The sequence below is a fragment of the Mastigoproctus giganteus genome, chromosome 7, assembly GCF_048544385.1.
Source record: "Mastigoproctus giganteus isolate SK-2022 chromosome 7, ASM4854438v1, whole genome shotgun sequence".
Lineage (NCBI taxonomy): Eukaryota > Metazoa > Arthropoda > Arachnida > Uropygi > Thelyphonidae > Mastigoproctus > Mastigoproctus giganteus.
In genome coordinates, this window is record NC_143581.1 from 157332306 (window position 1) to 157352963 (window position 20658).

Genomic DNA, 20658 nt, shown 5'->3' on the forward strand with positions numbered 1-20658 from the left:
TCCAAATGTTTTGTCTAGTTCAGCCTTAAATTTATTTAAGCTATCAGCTTCTACAACAACAGATGGAAGTCTGTTCCAGCAATCAACTACCCGCTAGCTAAGGGCAAACTTCCACATATCTATTCTACAACTGTCTTTCCTCAATTTGAATCTATGCCCCCTACAGGTTCTTAATCTGAGCAAGCGAAAGTATTCCATCAGGATTGAGCCTGCTCAAACCATTCAAGGCCTTATACACCTCGATCAGATCACCTCGCAGGTGCCTCGTCTCCAGCTGCTACAACTTGCAAAACTTAAGCCTTTCTTTGTAAGCACACCAATCTTGTTGCCCTTCTCTGTACTCATTCTAGTAACTCTACATCCTTCCTAAAATGAGGCCTCCAGACCTGTATACAGTACTCAAGGTGTGGCCTGACCATTGCCTTATACAAAGGGATAATCACCTCCTTGTCTCTGCTAATAAAATTCCTATATATCATTGACAAAACTCCATGACCTGCTCTGGCAGCCTGTCTGCACTGCTCAGAGAAGTTCATATCTGACTGCACAATTACCCCCATACTGCTTTACAAACTCTTAATATTTTTTAAGAGAATTTTTCAAGAACATGTTTATCCTCACTCTTGGAGACATTCACTTGTATTAGCCATCCCTAAACCAGGAAAAGACCTCTCTAATCCAGGAAATTATCGTCCAATTTCCTTAACTAGTTGTTTGGGGGAAAACACTGGAGAAAATGGTTCTCAAGCACCTCACCTGGTTTCTTGAGTCACATAACATCTTACATAAAAATCAGTATGGCTTTCGGCAAAATAGATCTGCATTAGATATGATGACCAAAGCAGAATCAAACATCAGAAATGCTTTTGTCAGAAATGACCACCTCATTATGGTAAGTTTTGATTTAGAAAAGGGCTTTAATACAAAATGGTGTTTCGGTATTCTACTGGATCTTCACACCTTTAGTCTACGAGGCAGGCTTCCTTTGTTTATTCAGAGCTTTCTCCAGGGCAGAACCTTTCAGGTTAGTCATCTAAATGCTCTTTTCTAGAATTCATATACAGGAGGAGGGGGTTCCTAAGGGATCTATTTTGAGTCCTACGCTATTTTTTAATAAGAATAAACAATATCATCCATGATATTCTAAGCACGGTAGAATTATATTACTGTGCAAATGACCTTATGATTTCTTGCCAAGGAAAAACTATGAATTCTATTGAAAGACAGCTTCAGATCTCAATTAACAAAATTGAGCTGTGGATGTCTCGCAATGGCTACCGCTTATCAGCACGAAAATCCAACTGTATTCATTTCTGTAAAAAACGTAAGATCCACCCTGAGCCTGAACTACAACTTAAAAATTTCACTATACCTCTTTCAAATAGTATCAGATTTCTTAGCTTAATCCTGGACAATGAATTAAACTTCTTACAACACATCACATACCTGAGAACCATTTGCTTGAAAAAATTAAATATCCTCATCCATCTCCGCCTTTGTCTTCCAGGTTTTCTTCTAGCTCCTCTTGGGTACCATTCTGTTATTTTCTTAGTCCATCTGTCATCATGTCTTCGAGCTATGTGTCCTGCCCAAGACCATTTTAGTTCTTTAGTTTTGATAAGAATGTCCTTTACTTGAGTTTGCTGCCTAATCCATGTGTTTCTCTTCTTATCTAACAGTCTGATTCCCAATATAATTCGTTCCATTCTTCGCTGTGTAGTTCTTAGCTTCTCTTCCATTCTTTTGGTGAGTGCCCAAGTTTCACTTCCATAAGTCATGGTGGGGAGTATACATTGATTCATTATTTTACATTTCAGACAAACTGGGATATTGCTCTTCAGTATGTGACTATATTTCCTGAATGCTATCCATCCAAAATTTATTCTTCTCTTGACTTCCAGCCATTTATCATTATTACAGCTAATAACTTGTCCCAGATAAGTATATGACTCCACCTTTTCAATTACTGCTCCTTCAATCATTATTTCCCTTTCCGTGGCATACTTGTTCATCATTACTTTTGTTTTAGCCATATTCATCTTTAGTCCAAAATCCTTACTAACTGTGCATAACTGATTAAGATTTTCCTCTAATTCTTTGGGATCGTGGCTTATGACCACAATGTCATCTGCAAATCGTAAATGGTTTAGGTACTCTCCGTTCACATTGACTCCTTTCTGTGACCAGTCTAATCTTCTGAAAGCTTCCTCAAGGGCAGCAGTAAACAGCTTCGGAGATATTGTGTCTCCTTGTCGAACTCCTTTCTCGATTTTAAATTTCCTACTGTCTTTGTCTAGTCTAATAAAGGATGTAGCACTCTCATATATTTTCTTCAAAATCATAATATATGGAGTATCTATGCCTTGTCTTTCCAGTGCCCGAAACATTGCCTTATGCTGTATGGAGTCAAACGCCTTTTCATAATCCACAAATGCCAGGCATAATGGTGTTTTATATTCATTTGCTTTCTCCATTAGCTGTGATATTACGTGAAGGTGATCCGTAGTTGAGAATCCTGTCCTAAAGCCAGCTTGCTCTTTCGGTTGATTCTCATCAAGTATTCTTTCTAATCTGTTAGTAATGACCCTTGTGAACAACTTGTAGATATGGGATAACAAGCTAATTGGTCTATAATTTCCAATTTCTGATTTATCTCCTTTCTTATGCAGCAAAACTATGATTGCATTATTCCACTGCTTAGGCATCACACCTTTTCTAATGCACTTTGTGAAGAGCCTTGCCAGTTTCTGTGTTATGTCTCTTCCTCCCAATTTTAACAACTCTACAGTAACTTCATCTTCCCCCGGGGCTTTCCGATTCTTAATTTTCTTCAATGCATGTTCTACCTCATCAGGAAGAATATCGGGTATGTCATATGTGCTGCTACTTTGCAATCCATGTTCCCCACTGCTGGTATCATTCCCTCGCTCCTTGTATAATTCTCTATAGTAGTCTTCTGCTATTTGAATTACGCCTTCTCTGCTGTTTATAAGTACACCATCGCTATTCTTCAGTTTCAGTATCATTTGTCTTTCTGTATTACTGCTCATGGCTGCTGATTTAAATCCTTTGTTTTCCCTTAATGCTTGTTCTAATTTTCTTGTATTAAATCTTCTTATGTCCTCTCTGAGTCTCTTTCTAATGGCTTTGCATAACTCAGTATACTCAATTTTCTCCCTGTCAGTGTTTTTCTTGCTCTTCATTTGTCGTCTTTGGTTCATCATGACAAGTGTTTCTTGACTAATTTTTTCTTCTTTGGATTTCTGTTTCCGAGTGGGCAGGAGCGGGAGTGCAGTAGCACACGCTCTTTGAGTAGACCGGGGTTCAAGCCCCTGACTGCTGAATACGGTCGATCTGCCAACCCGCACTGGACCAGCGTGGCAGATTATGGTCCATTTCCCTCAGCATGAATTGTTGAGGAGGCTTCCACCCTGCAGTGGGTTGATAATGGCTGCACTTTACTTTTTTTTTTTTTTTTTCCCTATAGGTTTCTTGGGCTTTATCACTTTCAGAAAGTTGTAATATTCCTCGTCGATATCTTGGTCCTGAGCAGTCTGCAGAAGCTCAAACTTGTTCTTAAGTTCCAGTACATACTGCTTTTTCTCCTCCTCTGTTATTTCAAAGACCTTTGTATTATTTACTCGAATCAGTTTTTTCCTTTCCTTTCCTACATCTATATCAAGTGTACATCTTACCATTCTGTGATCACTTCCAACATTTACCTTATTCAGAACGGTAACATCATTCACAATATATCTTCTGTTAGTGAGGATGAAGTCGATTTCATTAGTTGTTAATCCATTTGGACTCTTCCATGTCCACTTTCTGTTCACCCTTTTCTTGAAAAAAGTGTTCATTACTGACAGTCCTTGAGATTCTGCAAATTCCACGTCTTTCACCTCTTTTTATTTCTTTCACCAATTCCAAAATTTCCTATAGTTCCTCTTTCTGCGCTGTTTTGCCTTTTTCCAACCTTAGCATTGAAGTCTCCCATAATAATAGTGTAGTGGGTTTTCTGCTCATCTAGAAGACTCTCAATTTCAGTGTACATTTCTTCAACCGCTTCATCATCATGGCTCGATGTTGGTGCATACATCATTATAATCTTTAGCTTGTACCTGTTAGAAATCTTGAATATTAGTCTTGTCACCCTTGGTGATGTACTTTTGAATTCCAAAATGTTGTTTTTAAAATCTTTATGGACCAGAAACCCAACTCCACCTTCACTCCTTTCACTGTTTCCATTGTTGTACAGCAGATTTCCACTTGATAAACTTATAAGTGATTCATTTCTTCTTCTTGTTTCAGCCAAACGAAATCTTGTTTCTGCTTCGGCTATAGCGGGTATTAATCCGATCTCACTTGGATCATGGAGCTCCAATCTATGACTCTGCCAGGAAAAGTGCTCTAACTCGGCTATATACTATCCATCACAGTGCCCTAAGAACTGAGGTACCTCCATAGCTAGGTGGGCAGGAGCAACAACGTGTAGCACACGCTTCTTGATTAGACTGGGGTTTGAGCCTGTGACTACCAAATACGGAGGATGTGGAAAGGTCAGGGAATGACTACCGCATATCCCCGGAGCAATATGGCCTTACAACAACAACAGCCCTAAGAACTACTTTAGGAGCATTCAGAACATCCCCTGTACAGAGTCTATATATAGATGCACACGAACCTCCACTTCATCTTCGGAGGAAAATGTTGCTCCTCAACTGTGCAGCAAAAATATGGAGTCTTCCCTTTCATCCTATCTGGCCATGCTTATTTGAGCCCCAGTGGACCACCTTTTATCAGAACAAACCTACTGAAAACAAGCCTATTGGGATAAGGTTGCTACAGTTAAAGCAATGTTGGAATCTAGACATGGGTAATGTCTTTCAGGAAATGAGCACACACGACCCTCTGTGGTCTGGTTATACACTGGTCTATGATTTCTCATTCCAACAATGGGGGAAAATGCAAGCAGCAGACCTTACCATCAGGAAACTCCATGCTGCACATGTAGCAGAAAATTCTCGGTGTTTTCAAATATAAACCAATGGCTCAAAAACAAGTAAGAGAGTGGGCACAGTGGCAGTTTTTTCTATCTTCTCTACTTCTGGGTCCCTTACAAAGGAATGCAGTGTCTATTCTGCTGAACTGAGGGCAATTAAAATAGCTCTGGATCACGTAATTAATCTGTCCATAAAGCAAATTATGATCTACTCTAATTCTCTGAGTGCAATAACATCATTGAAAAATCCATCCAAGCCAATCTACCCCGTCTTGAAGCAAATCAGATCACAGATTATTGCGTTACAAGCTGTAAACCAATCAGTCACTTTCTGTTGGATATCAGGTCACGTAGGCATCAAAGGAAATGAATATGCAGATCAAGCCACTAAACATCCAATCACTGCAAGATCTCCTAACTACCAAATGCCATATACAGACTACAAATCAGTCATAAAAAACGTGTGTGAAGGGCAATGGTTGCAAATCTGGCAGGTTCAGTGCAGCAATAAACTGCTTCAATTTGAACAGGAACCAAAGTTGTGGCCATCAAGCATGTGATCAAATAGGCAAGAGGAGGTGATCATGGCTAGGATGCATATTTGGCATACTTATCTAACCCATATTTATCTACTGAAGGGGGAAGATCTGCTTATTCATACATTTTGTCAGATATACTTATGGTGAGGCATATTCTAATAAATTGCAATCATTATAATAATTATTGAAACACAATTTTAAAATCCCTTTCACATCTGCAAGAAACTTTGACATTACCCCATCTGATTGGAGACGATGCAAATCTAGCTGAGTTCTTCGATTTCTTAAATCAGTCAGATTTAAGCTTAAAATCTGTAAAATCTGTAAAATTAAACAAAAAAAATGTATAAAACAATAATAAAACTTATTTATTTATTTAGAAAATTCTGGACATTTACATGTCTGGTATTTGTTCAATTTGTTTACTAGACAGTAAACTCAAATACTAGGCTGTCCACTCAAATAGAATGGACACCTGGCAACAAGCTACGAGTGAATCAACCTGAGTTACTACTTGGAGTGTCTGGAAAATTATGGCCAAAATTAAGAAAATTGATGTTTAATAGTAATTCAGCCAATGATACATATACTCTACAAAACTGATGTCTTCAATAATTAAATTATAGGTATGTAATGGATGAAGTGGTTCTTAAAAATGCTAAGGAAACACACATGGAATGATACAAAAATTTTACAGCTGTGAGCTTTAAAAATTTGTGACAATACCAATTTAAGCATTGTCACAAAAAGCTCATAACTATAAAATTTCCTTAACATCATAGCAGCTTTTGGCAAGACAAAATGTTATCAGGTAATAGTAATAGAGACATGTGATGCAAGAAAGCAAGTGTATGAGCTTATGTAGCATCAGCCAAAAAAAAAAAAAAAAATTCACACAACCATTCCCTCTAAATGTTTGTCCAGTTCCTCCTTGAATTTATTTAAGCTATCAACTTCTGCAACAACATATAGAAGTTTGTTTAGTGGTGTGGCCCGACCATTGCCTTATGCAAAGAGATAATCTCCTCCTTTTCCCTACTAGCAAAATTCTTGTATATCATTGACAATACCCCATTACCTGCCCTGACAGCCTGTCAGCATTGCTCAGAAAACTTCGTATCTGACTGCACAATCGCTGCCAGGTCTTTTTCATTTTCTACCACCCTAAGTGTAGTACCACATAGATGGTTCATTCTCCTGAGATTACTTCTACCCATATGCAGTACTTTGCATTTGTCAACATTAAACTTCAGTTGCCATTTCTTAGCCCATCTGGCCAAATTTTCTAGATCCTGTTGCAGCAGTACACTACCATTACTGTTATTAACAACCCTGCCATCCTTTCTATCATCTACAAACTTCGACACTAAGCCTGATATACCTTCATCAATATCATTGATAAATATACAAAGCAACAGTGGACCCAACACCGAACCCTGTGGGACTCCACTAATAACATTAGTCCACGAAGAGCAGCGTCCATTGATTACCACTCTGTCTTTTCCCACTCAACCACCCTTTTATCCATTGTAGTAACTTACCGTTGATACCATTCTGCTCCAATTTGTACAGTAGTCTTCCATGCGCAACAGTGTCAAAATCTTTCCTGAAATCCAAGTATATGTTATCAAAATTATTTTTTGTATCCAGGCCTTTGTAACCACATCATAGTATCCAATCAGATTTGTCAGACAAGACTTTCTCTTAACAAAACAAAGTACTGCATACGGGTAGCAGTAACCGAAGATAAACGTACCAACTCTGTGTTAGGACACTCAGGTAAGTGGAAAGTGAAAAGACCTGGAGGTAATTGTGCAATTAAATATGAAGTTCGCTGAGCAGTGCAACGGGCTGCAAGGACAGGTCATGGAGTCTTATCAATGATATATAGGAGTTTTGCAGCAGCACACTATTAGTCAATGCTAAACTTCAGTTGTCACTTTTCACCTATTTTCCCAACTTATCCAGATCCAGTTGGAGTAGCATACTGTCTTTACTGTCGTTAACAACCCTGCCAACGTTTGTATCATCTGCAAACTTGGACATTAAACCCGATATACCTTTATCAATATCATTGATAAATATACAAAACAACAATAGGCCCAACACCTAACCCTGTGGGACTCCGCTAATAACATTAATCCACGAAGAGCGGCACCCATTGATTACCACCCTCTGTCTTCTCCCACTTAACCATCCTTTTATCCATTGTAGCAACTTACCTTTAATGCCATTCTACTCCAATTTGTACAATAGTCTTCCATGTGCAACAGTATCAAAAGCTTTCCTGAAATCCAAGTATATGATATCAGAATTATTTTTCACATTCAGGTCCTTTGTGACCACATCACAGTATCCATTCAAATTGTTCAGACAAGACCTCCGTTTAACAAACCCATGCTGTGTGTTAACTATTACTGCAGTCTTGTCTAGATGATCCTGCAATGCTTCTTTAACCAGTGATTCCATTGTTTTCACTGGAACACAAGTTAAACTAACAGGTCTGTAGTTATTTGTGTCACCTTTTGTGAACCCCTTTTGTGAATTGGTGACACACTTGCACACCTACAGTCCATGGGGACCTCCTCTGAGTCCAAGGAAGCTCTCATAATTATGGCTAATGGTTTGCTTACTTCCTTTGCTGCCATCACCTTTAATATAACTGGATAGATCTAATCCACCCCAAATGCCTTCCTTATGTTTAACTTCAGCAATTTGTCCTCCACTTTACTCTCAGTTATTACAAATTCACTTAGCATTAGTAGAGGCATATGATGCAAGAAAGCAAGCTTATGCAACATCAGCTAAAAAAAAAAAAAATGTTCCCATTTCTACCCTTCGTTCAATCCAAATACCTGTCTAGCTCAGCCTTAAATTTATTTAGGTCAACTTCCACAACAAAGGATGGAAGTCTGTTCCACCCAACAACTACCTCCTGGCCAAAAGCAAACTTACACACATCTATCCAGACAATGCAGACAGGCTGCCAGGTCAGGTCATGCGGTTTTGTCAGTGATATATAGGAATTTTGCTATCAGGGAAAAGGAGGTGATTATCCCTCTGTATAAGGCAATGGTCAGGCCACGCCTTGAGTACTGCGTACAGGTCTGGAGGCCTCATTTTAGGAAGGATATAGATTTACTTGAGCATGTACAGAGAAGGGCAACAAGATTGGTGAGGGGAATGAAGGGATCCTCTTACCAAGAGAGGCTTAAGTTCTGCAAATTGCAGTGGCTGGAGACTAGGCACCTGCGCGGTAATCTGATTGAGGTGTATAAGGCCTTGAATGGGTTGAGCACGCTGAATTCTGATGGGATCCTTCCACTTGTTCAGATTACGAACCTAAGGGGGCATAAATTCAAATTAAGAAAAGACAGATGTAGATTAGATGTGCGGAAATTTGCCTTTAGCCAGCGGGTGGTTAATTGCTGGAACAAACTTCCATCTGTCGTTGTGGAAGTTGATAGGTTGAATAAATTTAAGGAGGAACTGGACAGGCATTTGGAAGGAATGGTGTGATTTTTTTTTTTTGGCTGATGCTGCATAAGCTCATACACATGCTTTCTTGCATCAAATGCCACTGCTACTACTGCTACTGCTACTACTATCCTACATCTGTCTTTCCTCAATTTGAATTTATGCCCTCTCAGGTGATTATTCTGAGCAAGAGGAAGAATCCCATCAGCATGGAGCATACTCAAACCATCCAAGTCTTTATACACCTTAATCAGATCACACCTCCCAGTGTCTCCAGACACTGTGATTTGCAAAATGTAAGCCTTTCTTATCATATTTAAAAGTAGAAGCCTATGGCAGATATAAGCTAGTCTGTAATCAGGTCACAAAGGAGGTTAGACAGGCGAAGGCAGATTACGAGAAATCCTTGGCAAAAGATGCTAAGAAAAACAGCAAGGATTTCTTTACTTATATAAAGTCTAAAAGGAAGGGGATGAATCTGATTGGTCCACTTGACATCGATGGTTCAACTGTTGATGATCCTGCTCAGATAGCAAACAAACTGAATGAGTATTTTGCATCTACATTCACACATGAGAAATTATTAAGGTTTGAAAATGGCAGAAGGTTATCAAATTGTATAAGGATACTTAATAATTTTGTAATAACTGAAAGCAAAGTGGAGGAGAAATTGTTGAAGTTAAACATAAGAAAAACACCTGGGGTGGATGGGATCTATCCAGTTATATTAAAGGAGGTGGCAAAGCAACTAAGCAAACCCTTAGCCATAATTATGAGAGCATCCTTGGATTCAGGGGAGGTCTGTACGGACTGGAAATGTGCAAATGTATCCCCAGTTCACAAAGGGGGGATCGAAGGGTGACATGAGTAATTACAGACCAGTTAGTTTAACTTCTGTTCCGGGTAAAATAATGGAGTCACTGGTTAAAGATGCATTGCAGGATCGTCTAGACAAGACTGCAGCAATAATTCAGACACAGCATGGGTTTCTTAAGGGAAAGTCTTGTCTGACAAATTTGATAGGATATTATGATGTGGTTACAAAGGAACTGGATGCAAAAAATAATTTTGATATCATATATTTGGATTTCAGGAAAGCTTTTGACACTGTTGCGCATGGAAGACTATTGTACAAATTGGAGCAGAATGGTATTAAGGGTAAGTTGCTACAATGGATAAAAGGATGGTTAAGTGGGAGAAGACAGAGGATGGTGATCAATGGGTGCTGCTCTTCGTGGACTAATGTTATTAGTGGAGTCCCACAGGGTTCGGTGTTAGGTCCACTGTTGTTTTGTATATTTATCAATGATATTGATGAAGGTATATCAGCTTAATGTCGAAGTTTGCAGATGATACAAAGGTTGGCAGGGTTGTTAATGACAGTAATGGCAGTGTGCTACTGCAACAGGATCTAGATAATTTGGGCAGATGGGCTAAGAAGTGTCAACTGAAGTTTAACGTTGACAAATGCAAAGTACTGCATATGGGTAGAAGTAACCCCAGAGAAATGTACCAACTGTGTGGTACTACACTTAAGGTGTTAGAAAATGAAAAAGACCTGGGAGTAATTGTGCAGTCAGATATGAAGTTTTCTGAGCAATGCAGACAGGTTGCCATAGCAGGTCATGGGGTTTTGTCAATGATATATAGGAATTTTGCTAGCAGGGAAAAGGAGGTGATTATCCCTCTGTATAAGGCAATGGTCAGGCCACACCCTGAGTACTGCGTACAGGTCTGGAGGCCTCATTTTAGGAAGGATATAGATTTACTTGAGCGTGTACAGAGAAGGGCAACAAGATGGGTGAGGGGAATGAAGGGATCCTCTTTCCAAGAGAGGCTTAAGTTCTGCAAATTGCAGTGGCTGGAGACTAGGCACCTGCGAGGTGATCTGATTGAGGTATATAAGGCCTGGAACGGGTTGAGCACGCTGAATTCTGATGGGATCTTTCCACTTGTTCAGATTATGAATCTAAGGGGGCATAAATTCAAATTAAGAAAAGACAGATGTAGAATAGATGTGTGGAAATTTGCCTTTAGCCAGCGGGTGGTTAATTGCTGGAACAAACTTCCATCTGTCGTTGTGGAAGTTGACAGGTTAAATAAATTTAAGGAGCAACTGGACAGGCATTTGGAGGGAATGGTGTGATCTTTTTTTTTTTTTTTTTTGGCTGATGCTGCATAAGCTCATGCACGTGGTTTCTTGCATCACTTGCCACTACTACTATTACTATTACTAACACTTTGTTCCATTCACTAATCTTGTTGCCTTTCTCTGTACTCGTTCCAAAAGTTCTATCTACATCCTTCTTAAAATGAGGCCTCCAGACCTGTATACAGTACTCAAGGTGTGGCCTGACCATTGCCTTATACAAGGGGATAATCACCTCCTTATCCCTCCTAGAAAAATTCCTGTATATCCCACTCTTGCAGACCATCTGCACTGCTCAGAAAACTTCATATCTGCCTGCACAATTACCCCCAGGTCATTTTCGTTCTCTACCACTGTCAGTGTAGTACAACAGAGTTGATACGTTACTCTGGTTTTACTGCTTCCCATATATAGCTCTTTACATTTGTCAATGTTAAACTGCATTTGCCACCTCTCAACCCATCTGCTCAACTTTTCTAGATCCTGTTGCAGCAGTGTACTGCCATTAGTGTCCTTAACAAACCTGCCAACCTTCGTGTCGTCTGCAAACCTGGACATTAAGCTTGATATACCATCATCAATATCATTTATAAATACAGAAAACAACACTGAACCCTGAGGGACTCCATAATAACATTAGTGGAGTCCCTAGTTGCATCGCACACTTTCATAAGTGCGTGATGTAAGGAGTGTAAGGAAATCAGGCGACAACTCAGCGTTGTTATGGGCCTATATGAGAGCTTGAAGAACAGAGTGGATGCCCTCGAAGGATCTAAATTGAACGGCCCATCAATGCCAGAGCTTGCACTTGGTCATTGCGCAACACGGTGGCAACCCCCAAGGCAGAATGCGCTGGTCCCACAAAAACTAGTAGTTGTTGGTGACTCTATTGTCAGGGAAACGGGGAACATGCTTTGTAAAAAGGATAGGTGGAACAGGAACCGAGTATGTCTGCCAGGGGCAAAGGTTGATGACGTTGTACAGAGGATATCATCTTTTAAGGGTACAAAAGGTGATATAGTTGCACACGTTGGCACTAATGATATTAAGAGTAGGAGACCGGCAGAATTACTTAACAAGTACAAAAAAAGTCGAGAATTAGGGTTGAATTTGAAAGTGTCTGCAATTCTGCCCAGACACAATAGAAGGGAGTATATGATGAGAGCCTTGTCGATTAATCGGCCCTGGAAAGATTGTGCAAGGCTCAAGGGGTAGAATTTTTTTCAGCCTGGTCTGTACTTGTTAACAGGAGAGACTGCTTCTACAGGGATGGGATACATTTAAATAGAAAGGGTGCAAGAATATTTGCTGAACCTATCGAGGCAGTGTTAGGTGGCTCGGAAAACTGCCAGCTTGGGGGGGGGATACAAGGACTAATAGTTTAACAGTAGCCGCAGGCAGAGGTGAAGGGGATTCTTGCACAACTTCTATTAGAATAAGTAGCGACCTGGAGCGAGGGGTGTTGTGGGTTTCGGGGACGGATGGCAGTCATCGTGAAATAGTTTCTTTGGTTGTTTTTTTTTTTTAGGAGCATTAGCAACTAAGGCCATATTGCTCTGGGATATGCGGTGGTCATTCCCTGGCCTTTCCGCATCCTCCGTATTTGGTGGTGACGGGCTCGAACTCCGGTCTAATCAAGAAGCGTGTGCTACGCACTGCTGCTCCTTCCCACCTGGCTCCGGAGGCACCTCGTGAAATAGGTGGGTATATGGGATGTGTTAGGGTAACTAGGAATAGGAGCATCTTTGATTGCATGTATACCAATGCTAGAAGTATAGTAAATAAATTTGATGAATTTAAAGAGTTGGTCAAGACATCAAAGGCGGATATTGTTGGGATAGCAGAGACGTGGTGTCTCATAGATATATTTGTGGAGTACAATGTGCACAGAAAGGATAGAAAGGGAGGAGGTGTTATGCTGTTAATTAAGAAAAACATAAAATCAAAAGAAGTGCACCCAGTTGATATAGATGAAATTTTGAGTCAGTTTGATGTGACATAAGCACTGCGAAAGCAAAAATAAGAGTAGGAGTGTGTTATAGGCCTAATGCCTCAAATGAGTACAATGAACAATTGTACAGAGAAATAGAGTGGGCTAGTAAATCGGAATGTCTTACAATGGGGGATTTTAACTTCCCAGATATTGACTGGAACTTGTGGGTTTGGTCATTCACACACTAGTCAGACTTTTGTGGATTTATTGGATGATTGTTTTCTGCAGCAGCATGTTCGAGTGGCAACCAGAGAGAGAGAGTAATAATCTGGATCTGGTTATCAGCAGTGATCATTCGTGTATTAACAATTGGCAGATAAAGGAACCACTAGGTGGCAGTGATCACAGTGTACTGATGTGGGATTTACTTAAAGATTTAATTACCATCAGGGTTAAAGTTAAAGGGTTTTTGCTTCCGTAAAGGTGAGTACATTGGTCTCAGAAAGTTTTTAAATTCTGTACAGTGGGATCAACTGACGATGTTACCAACACTAAATTCTAAGTGGGAAGCATTCAAGGAATTAATCGTGGATGCTACTAAAAGTTTCATACCTATTAAGAAATATTGTTCAAAGTTTAGGCCTAAATGGTTATCAAATGAACTAATGAGACTCGTAACAGAGAAGAAAAATGCATGGGATGCATAAAGATTATCAAGCGACTCAGAAGCCTATGGCAGATATAAGCTAGTCTGTAATCAGGTCACAAAGGAGGTTAGGCAGGCGAAGGCAGATTACAAGAAATCCTTGGCAAAAGATGCTAAGAAAAACAGCAAAGATTTCTTTACTTATATAAAGTCTAAAAGGAAGGGGATGAATCTGATTGGTCCACTTGACATCGATGGTTCGACTGTTGATGATCCTGCTCAGATAGCAAACAAACTGAATGAGTATTTTGCATCTACATTCACACATGAGGAATTATTAAGGTTTGAAAATGGCAGAAGGTTATCAAATTGTATAAGGATACTTAATGATTTTGTAATAACTGAAAGCAAAGTGGAGGAGAAATTGTTGAAGTTAAACATAAGAAAAGCACCTTGGGTGGATGAGATTATTCCAATTATATTAAAGGAGGCGGCAAAGCAACTAAACAAACCCTTAGCCATAATTATGAGAGCATCCTTAGAGTCGGGAGGTTCCCACAGACTGGAGATATGCAAATGTATCCCCAATTCACAAAGGGGGATCGAAGAGTGACACGAGTAATTACAGACCAGTTAGTTTAACTTCTGTTCCGGGTAAAATAATGGAGTCACTGGTTAAAGATGCATTGCAGGATCATCTAGACAAGACTGCAGCAATAATTCAGACACAGCATGGGTTTGTTAAGGGAAAGTCTTGTCTGACAAATTTGATAGGATATTATGATGTGGTTACAAAGGAACTGGATGCAAAAAATAATTTTGATATCATATATTTGGATTTCAGGAAAGCTGTTGACACTGTTGTGCATGGAAGACTATTGTACAAATTTGAGCAGAATGGTATTAAGGGTAAGTTGCTACAATGGATAAAAGGATGGTTGAGTGGGAGAATACAGAGGGTGGTAATTAATGGATGCTGCTCTCCGTGGACTAATGTTATTAGTGGAGTCCCACAGGGTTCGGTGTTGGGTCCACTGTTGTTTTGTATATTTATCAATGATATTGATGAAGGTATATCAGTCTTAATGTCGAAGTTTGCTGATGATACAAAGGTTGGCAGGGTTCTTAATGACAGCAATGGCAGTGTACTACTGCAATAGGATCTAGATAGTTTGGGCAGATGGGCTAAGAAGTGGCAACTGAAGTTTAACCGTGACAAATGCAAAGTACTGCATATGGTTAGAAGTAACCCCAGAGAAACGTACCAACTGTGTGGTACTATACTTAAGGTGGTAGAAAATGAAAAAAACCTGGGATTACATTGTGCATTCAGATATGAAGTTTTCTGAACAATGCAGACAGGCTGCAAGAGCAGGTCATGGGGTTTCGTCAATGATATACAGGAATTTTGCTAGCAGGGAAAAGGAGATGTTGTCACTTTGTTTAAGTCAGTGGTCAGGCCATGACTTGAGTACTGCATACAGGTCTGGAGGCCTCATTTTAGGAAAGATGTAGATTTGATTGAGTGTGCACAGAGAAGGACAACAGGATTGGTGAGGGGAATGAAGAGATCCTCTTACCAAGAAAGTCTTACGTTCTGCAAATTGTAGTGGCTGGAGACTAGGCACCTGCGAGGTGATCTGTTTGAGGTGTATAAGGCCTTGAATGGGTTGAGCACGCTGAATTCTTATGGGATTTTTCCACTTGCTCAGATTACGAACCTAAGGGGGCATAAATTCAAATTGAGGAAAGACACTTGTAGGATAGATGGGTGGAAATTTGCCTTTTGTGTGTGGTTAAAATTTTGAAACAAACTTCCATACGTTGTTGCAGACGTTGATAGCTTAAATAAATTCAAGGAGGAACTGGACAAACATTTAGAAGGAATGGTTGTTTGAATTTTTTTTATTATTTTTTTTTTAGGTTATGCTACATAAGCTCATACACTTGCTTTCTTGCATCACATGCCTCTATTACTATTACTTGATAGAGCTTTTGGCAAGACAAAATGTTATGATTTTAAGAAATTTTTATAGTTATGAGCTTTTTGTGACAATGCTTAAATTGGTATTGTCACAAAATTTAAAGCTCACAGCTGTAAAACTTTTGCATCATTCCATGTGTGTTTCCTTAGCATTCTGAACAACCACCTCATCCATTACATACCTATAACTTAATTATTGAAAAGGCAGTTTTGTAGAGTATATGTATCATCGGCTGAATTACTATTAAACATCAATTTTCTTAATTTTGGCCCTAATTTTCCAGGCACTCCAAATAGTATCTCAATTTGAATCACTCGTAGCTTGTTGCCAGTTGTCCATTATATTTGAGTGGACAGCCTAGTATTTGCGCTTACTGTCTAGTAAACAAATTGAACAAATTGAACAAATACCATGTCCGGTGTTCAGTCCAGAAAATGTCCAGAATTTTCTAAATAAATAAATAAGTTTTATTATTGTTTTATACATTTTTTAGTTTAATTTTAGTTATATTCAGTTTCATTATAGTGTTTTCTTGAATTTTAATACGTTTTGCAACCAGTTTTGTTGTTTAGATAGAACTATATTCTGTAATTTTTATTATTCTTGCATAGAATAATAACAGTTCAGCTGTTTCAGTGAAATTTCAGTTTCTATGGACAGTGCTTTAGCATTGTGGAGAAACATTAACAGTTTTTGCAATTAATCCGCATAACTTTTTTTTTTTTAATATTCTTCTCAATTGTTGAAATGTGAAAGATAATTTTCCCCAAAAAAATTGATAAATGCTGTGCAATGAAATTTGCATCCTAAAGTTGTAGATTATAGATTTTGAATATAGTTTCTGTTTAGTTCCATTGTATTTTAGAATTGTATTTCTTACTCTAATCTGCCTCCCTCTGAATGAAAATGTTTTGTGTGTGTGTGTGTGTGTGTGTGTGTGTGTGTGTGTGTGTGTGTGTGTGTGTGTGTGTGTGTGTGTGTGTGTGTGTGTGTGTGTTCAGTATTTTTATGGAATCATCCAGTAAGCCTACTACTTTGTCATAATTGATACCAGTGTTGGAAAATTGAAGCTGCATACGTGTGAAACCGATAGTTGTCTAATTTTTCTGATGAGGTCAGCTGGTAACTCTATTCACTTGAATGGCTTGCACTTGTATTTATTGACTTTTCAGTAGTACTAATAATAGCAGTTGAAAATGATGCTAGAAAAGAAGCTTATAGCATCAGCCAAAAAAAAAAATAAAAAGTACCTCACCCATCCATATCCTCCAATAGTCAAATACACAAAAAAAAAAAGAAATGATGTAGAAATGACATTTAAAAAAAAAAAAAAAAAAAACTTGTTCCTGTAAAAATAAATGTTCGAGTGGTTGGGGTAAAAGTACAGTAGTTGCAAATACCATATGTTTGAATTCCTTAATACTACAAAAATATGGAGCATTCTTGTAGATTACTTTATCTCTGTCTTTTATCTTAAAATTAAAATTAATTGATAGGCAGAAACAACTATTTCTAAGTTTCATGGCACTGGACATGAAAGATAAAAGTAATTTAATACACAATAGCCATTAAGCATAGCAAAAACTAAATCAAAGTTCAAAATTTGGGTCATCTCTTGCTATGCTCTTACCTACATTTGATTTTGATCATAGAAAGACTTTGTGTGCTCACTGAAGATCAACACAGAGTACTCAGTGCTAAGACTTGGGCTTATGTTCAACTTACAGATAAATTCCATTATCCACAGTTCTTCGTCGGTTGGTTGCTATCTTTTTAAATTGCATAACATCACCAGAATAGGCACATATGCTATACATTTAGAAATCTGAGAACAGCTAGAACATGTTTTTAAGCTTACTGGCTTCTCATCAATGGTGGTTGGTTTCTGTTAGTAAATATATGACAAACCCTGAATTTTCTTGTAGTGAATATTTTCACTTCAAGAAAAATATTTTCTTGAAGTGAATAGCCAAGTGGTGTAAAACTCCCATTTAAAAACATAATAGCCGTTATGTTTACCTTTAACCTTTAATTTGGGAACATTTGCCCTATGCAGTACAGTACTATGAGATTAAGGTATTTCAATGCTGTAGTTGAAATCAAATCAAAATTTGTATGCTTTACCTGTGTTTAATTTTGATCATGGGCAGACATACAATCTCTTGCAATCATGTAGTATTGAAAAGTTGACTGAAACTGTTAGAAGAATTTCTGCATTCAACACAGCTTGAAATAATAAAGATCTAAATTAACAAGTATAGATTTTAATGATAGCAAATTAAAAATTTCAAATGCACTATTAAATTTTTACTTTTTAGAACAGATAGGTGCAGATGTATGTAATTTTATTTTTTCTTTGACTTTGTTCATTGTAAGTCTTAAGTTCATATTTTTTGTTCCCCCTGTGCATTTGAAATTACTGAGATTTAAATATAAATATGGTATAATAAAATCAGTTTTTTTTTCTTATATTTACAAAATAAATAGTTAATTTTAATTTTTATTTTTTCAGAAAGTTTAACACCCTTAATTCTTGAAATACAGAAGGAACAAAATTTTACTCATATAATGGCAGGAGCTGATGCATTTGGAAAAGTGAGTATCATTTTATTTCTCCTCATTGTTTGCATTCCTTCCAGGGCTGGCATCTTTTTCTCAAAGACACAGCCTCATAAGAGAGAGGGGTGGTAAAAATTGTTTGCTTTTTCACCAAGCAACTAAACCTTACATATGTCAGTAAAGATTCCACCTTTTCAAAATCTTTGATCAGAAGATTAATTTTGGGGAGATCATGAAGGCAAGTGTAATTTTTTTTATAATAAAATACACATTTTTTACTTTAATTAAAGTGATTGAATTTAATTAGATTACTTTCATTAAAAACTTAATTTGTTAAATATTATTTTCCTGTACTCTCTAAGGCAGAAATAGGTGCATTTATGCATTAAAAAATCAAACAAACTTTGTCACACATATGTGCATAAGTGTGACAAAGGGAAATGTAAACTACATATTTTTTGACATATTATTCAAAAATAATGTACTTATGGATTAAAATTAATTATGTTAGAAAAGGTAAATAATAATACATATATAAGTACACTACGTTATGTGCAGGGTTTTTTTTTTTTTTTAATAAGATTTTCAGCAGTGATGCTGGCATAACTAGGCTTCATTTCCCTTATGTGTACTAAATTAATGTAGTCTTCCATAATATTAATGCAAAATTCAAATAAGAATTAGAGTGATCTTAACTATAACTCTCAGATGAATATTTTCTAGTCTTAACCATAATTAATATCTTTCCAATTTCTGACATTGATTTATGAAAGGATATTATGCAAGAATGCATCAATTTAATACATAAACAGTTACCATGCATAACTCTCATTACGTTGGGTAACAATTTATTATTAGAAAACACATTGAATTCAAGGTGCCTCCGTAGCCAGGTGGGCAGGAGCAGCAGTGCATAGCACACACTTCTTGATTAGACCGGGGTTCGAGCCCGTGACTGCCAAATACGGAGGATGTGGAAAGGTCAGGGAATGATCACCACATATCCCCGGAGCAATATGGCCTTAGTTGCTAATGCTCCTAAAAACCAAAATAACAACAACAACATTGAATTCAAGTTAGTCTAATACACATAAGAGAAAAATTAGTGCTAGTTATGCTAGCAGAACAGCAGCAATTCTGCTGCAGCTCATCTGAATCTCACCAAAGTTTTTGTGCATAGTTCACCAAATTTGAGATTGTTGTAGTTAAATTGGCAATTACTTTAGCATCATTATTTATTATAGCAATCAACTTTGCTCCTCCTATTATACAAAAAAGCATGTGATAAATGTAATCATGGCTTGTTGCATCTCTTCCACTCTCAGAATCCAATCTTCTAGTCAGTGACTTTCCTGAGATACTTGATCATATCTTTGCTTCAATGATGGTCATACATGTGTCCACAGACTCTACCTGTTTTACTTCTCATCGCTCTTCATTTTTATTCTCATTTTTCAACAAGGAGACTTACTTCAAAAAAAAAAAAAAAAAACTCCTCTAAACAAATATTAATTGAAAGCCTAAATTCATACTGTAGTGAAAGGTTGACTTTCGTCTTCACTCGCTTATCTTGTAAAATGCTAGTATTCTTAAGGCAGAAGATTCCTTATTTTGAATATTCAGGTAGTTTCAGTTCAGTTTGGCATTACCAGAATGCAAAATGGGATGACCTGCGAGACTTCTTTTCTTCTTTTCCTTGGTCGGATTACTGTTTCAAAACTTCTGATGTCAACGTTTGCTCAGATCGTGTCAGTGAAATTATTCTTGCAGGAATGGAATCCTTTATCCCACACTCCACTTTAAAATCTCGTCCTTTATCTAAACCTTGGTTTTCCAATAAATGTGCTAAGGCTGTACAAAAGAAGAATGTTGCATATCGTAATTGGCTTGTTTCTAATTCTTCAGTGTCATTTTCTGCCTACACCAAAGCTCGCAACAATTGTAAAGCAGTTATTAATCAGTCCAAACTAGAGTTTGAACAGGCTAAGAGTAGAAAACTTGCTTCTTGCCCTAATGGTAGCCGATCATTCTGGTCTCTTGCCAAAGCTATTGGCCGCAACTTTTGCCCATCTCTGCTCCCACCTCTGTCCAAACCAGATGGTTCTGTTGTCACTTCAGCCAAGGATAAAGCTGACCTGCTAGCATCCCATTTTTCTTCCAGCTCATGTATTAATGATCTTGGTAAAACACCTCCCATCATTCCCAACATGCTCCATTCAATGCCTCCTGTGGTCTTCCGTCAAAAGGATATTAGAAGGATTTTGATGAATCTTGATGCTAAGAAAGCTCCAAGCAATTTTACACTGCCCGCGAATACATTTCAATTATGTATTTGTTGTAAATACGGTGCTTACAGTTTTAGAGACATGGA

At 37.9% G+C, this 20658-nt stretch overlaps 1 protein-coding gene across 2 annotated transcripts in view; it reads left to right on the forward strand.

Annotated features, from left to right (window-relative positions):
* The window catches only part of wal (electron transfer flavoprotein subunit alpha wal), a 227918-nt gene that overhangs the window by 28721 nt on the left and 178539 nt on the right, over positions 1 to 20658 (forward strand). For both annotated transcript variants that reach the window (XR_016547165.1, XM_090377145.1), the window contains exon 4: positions 18241 to 18323. Coding sequence is in view for 1 of the 2 variants with exons in the window: in XM_090377145.1 (XP_090233271.1) it covers positions 18241 to 18323 (83 nt within the window). In the remaining variant the exon portion in view is untranslated. The remainder of the gene's footprint in view (positions 1 to 18240; positions 18324 to 20658) is intronic.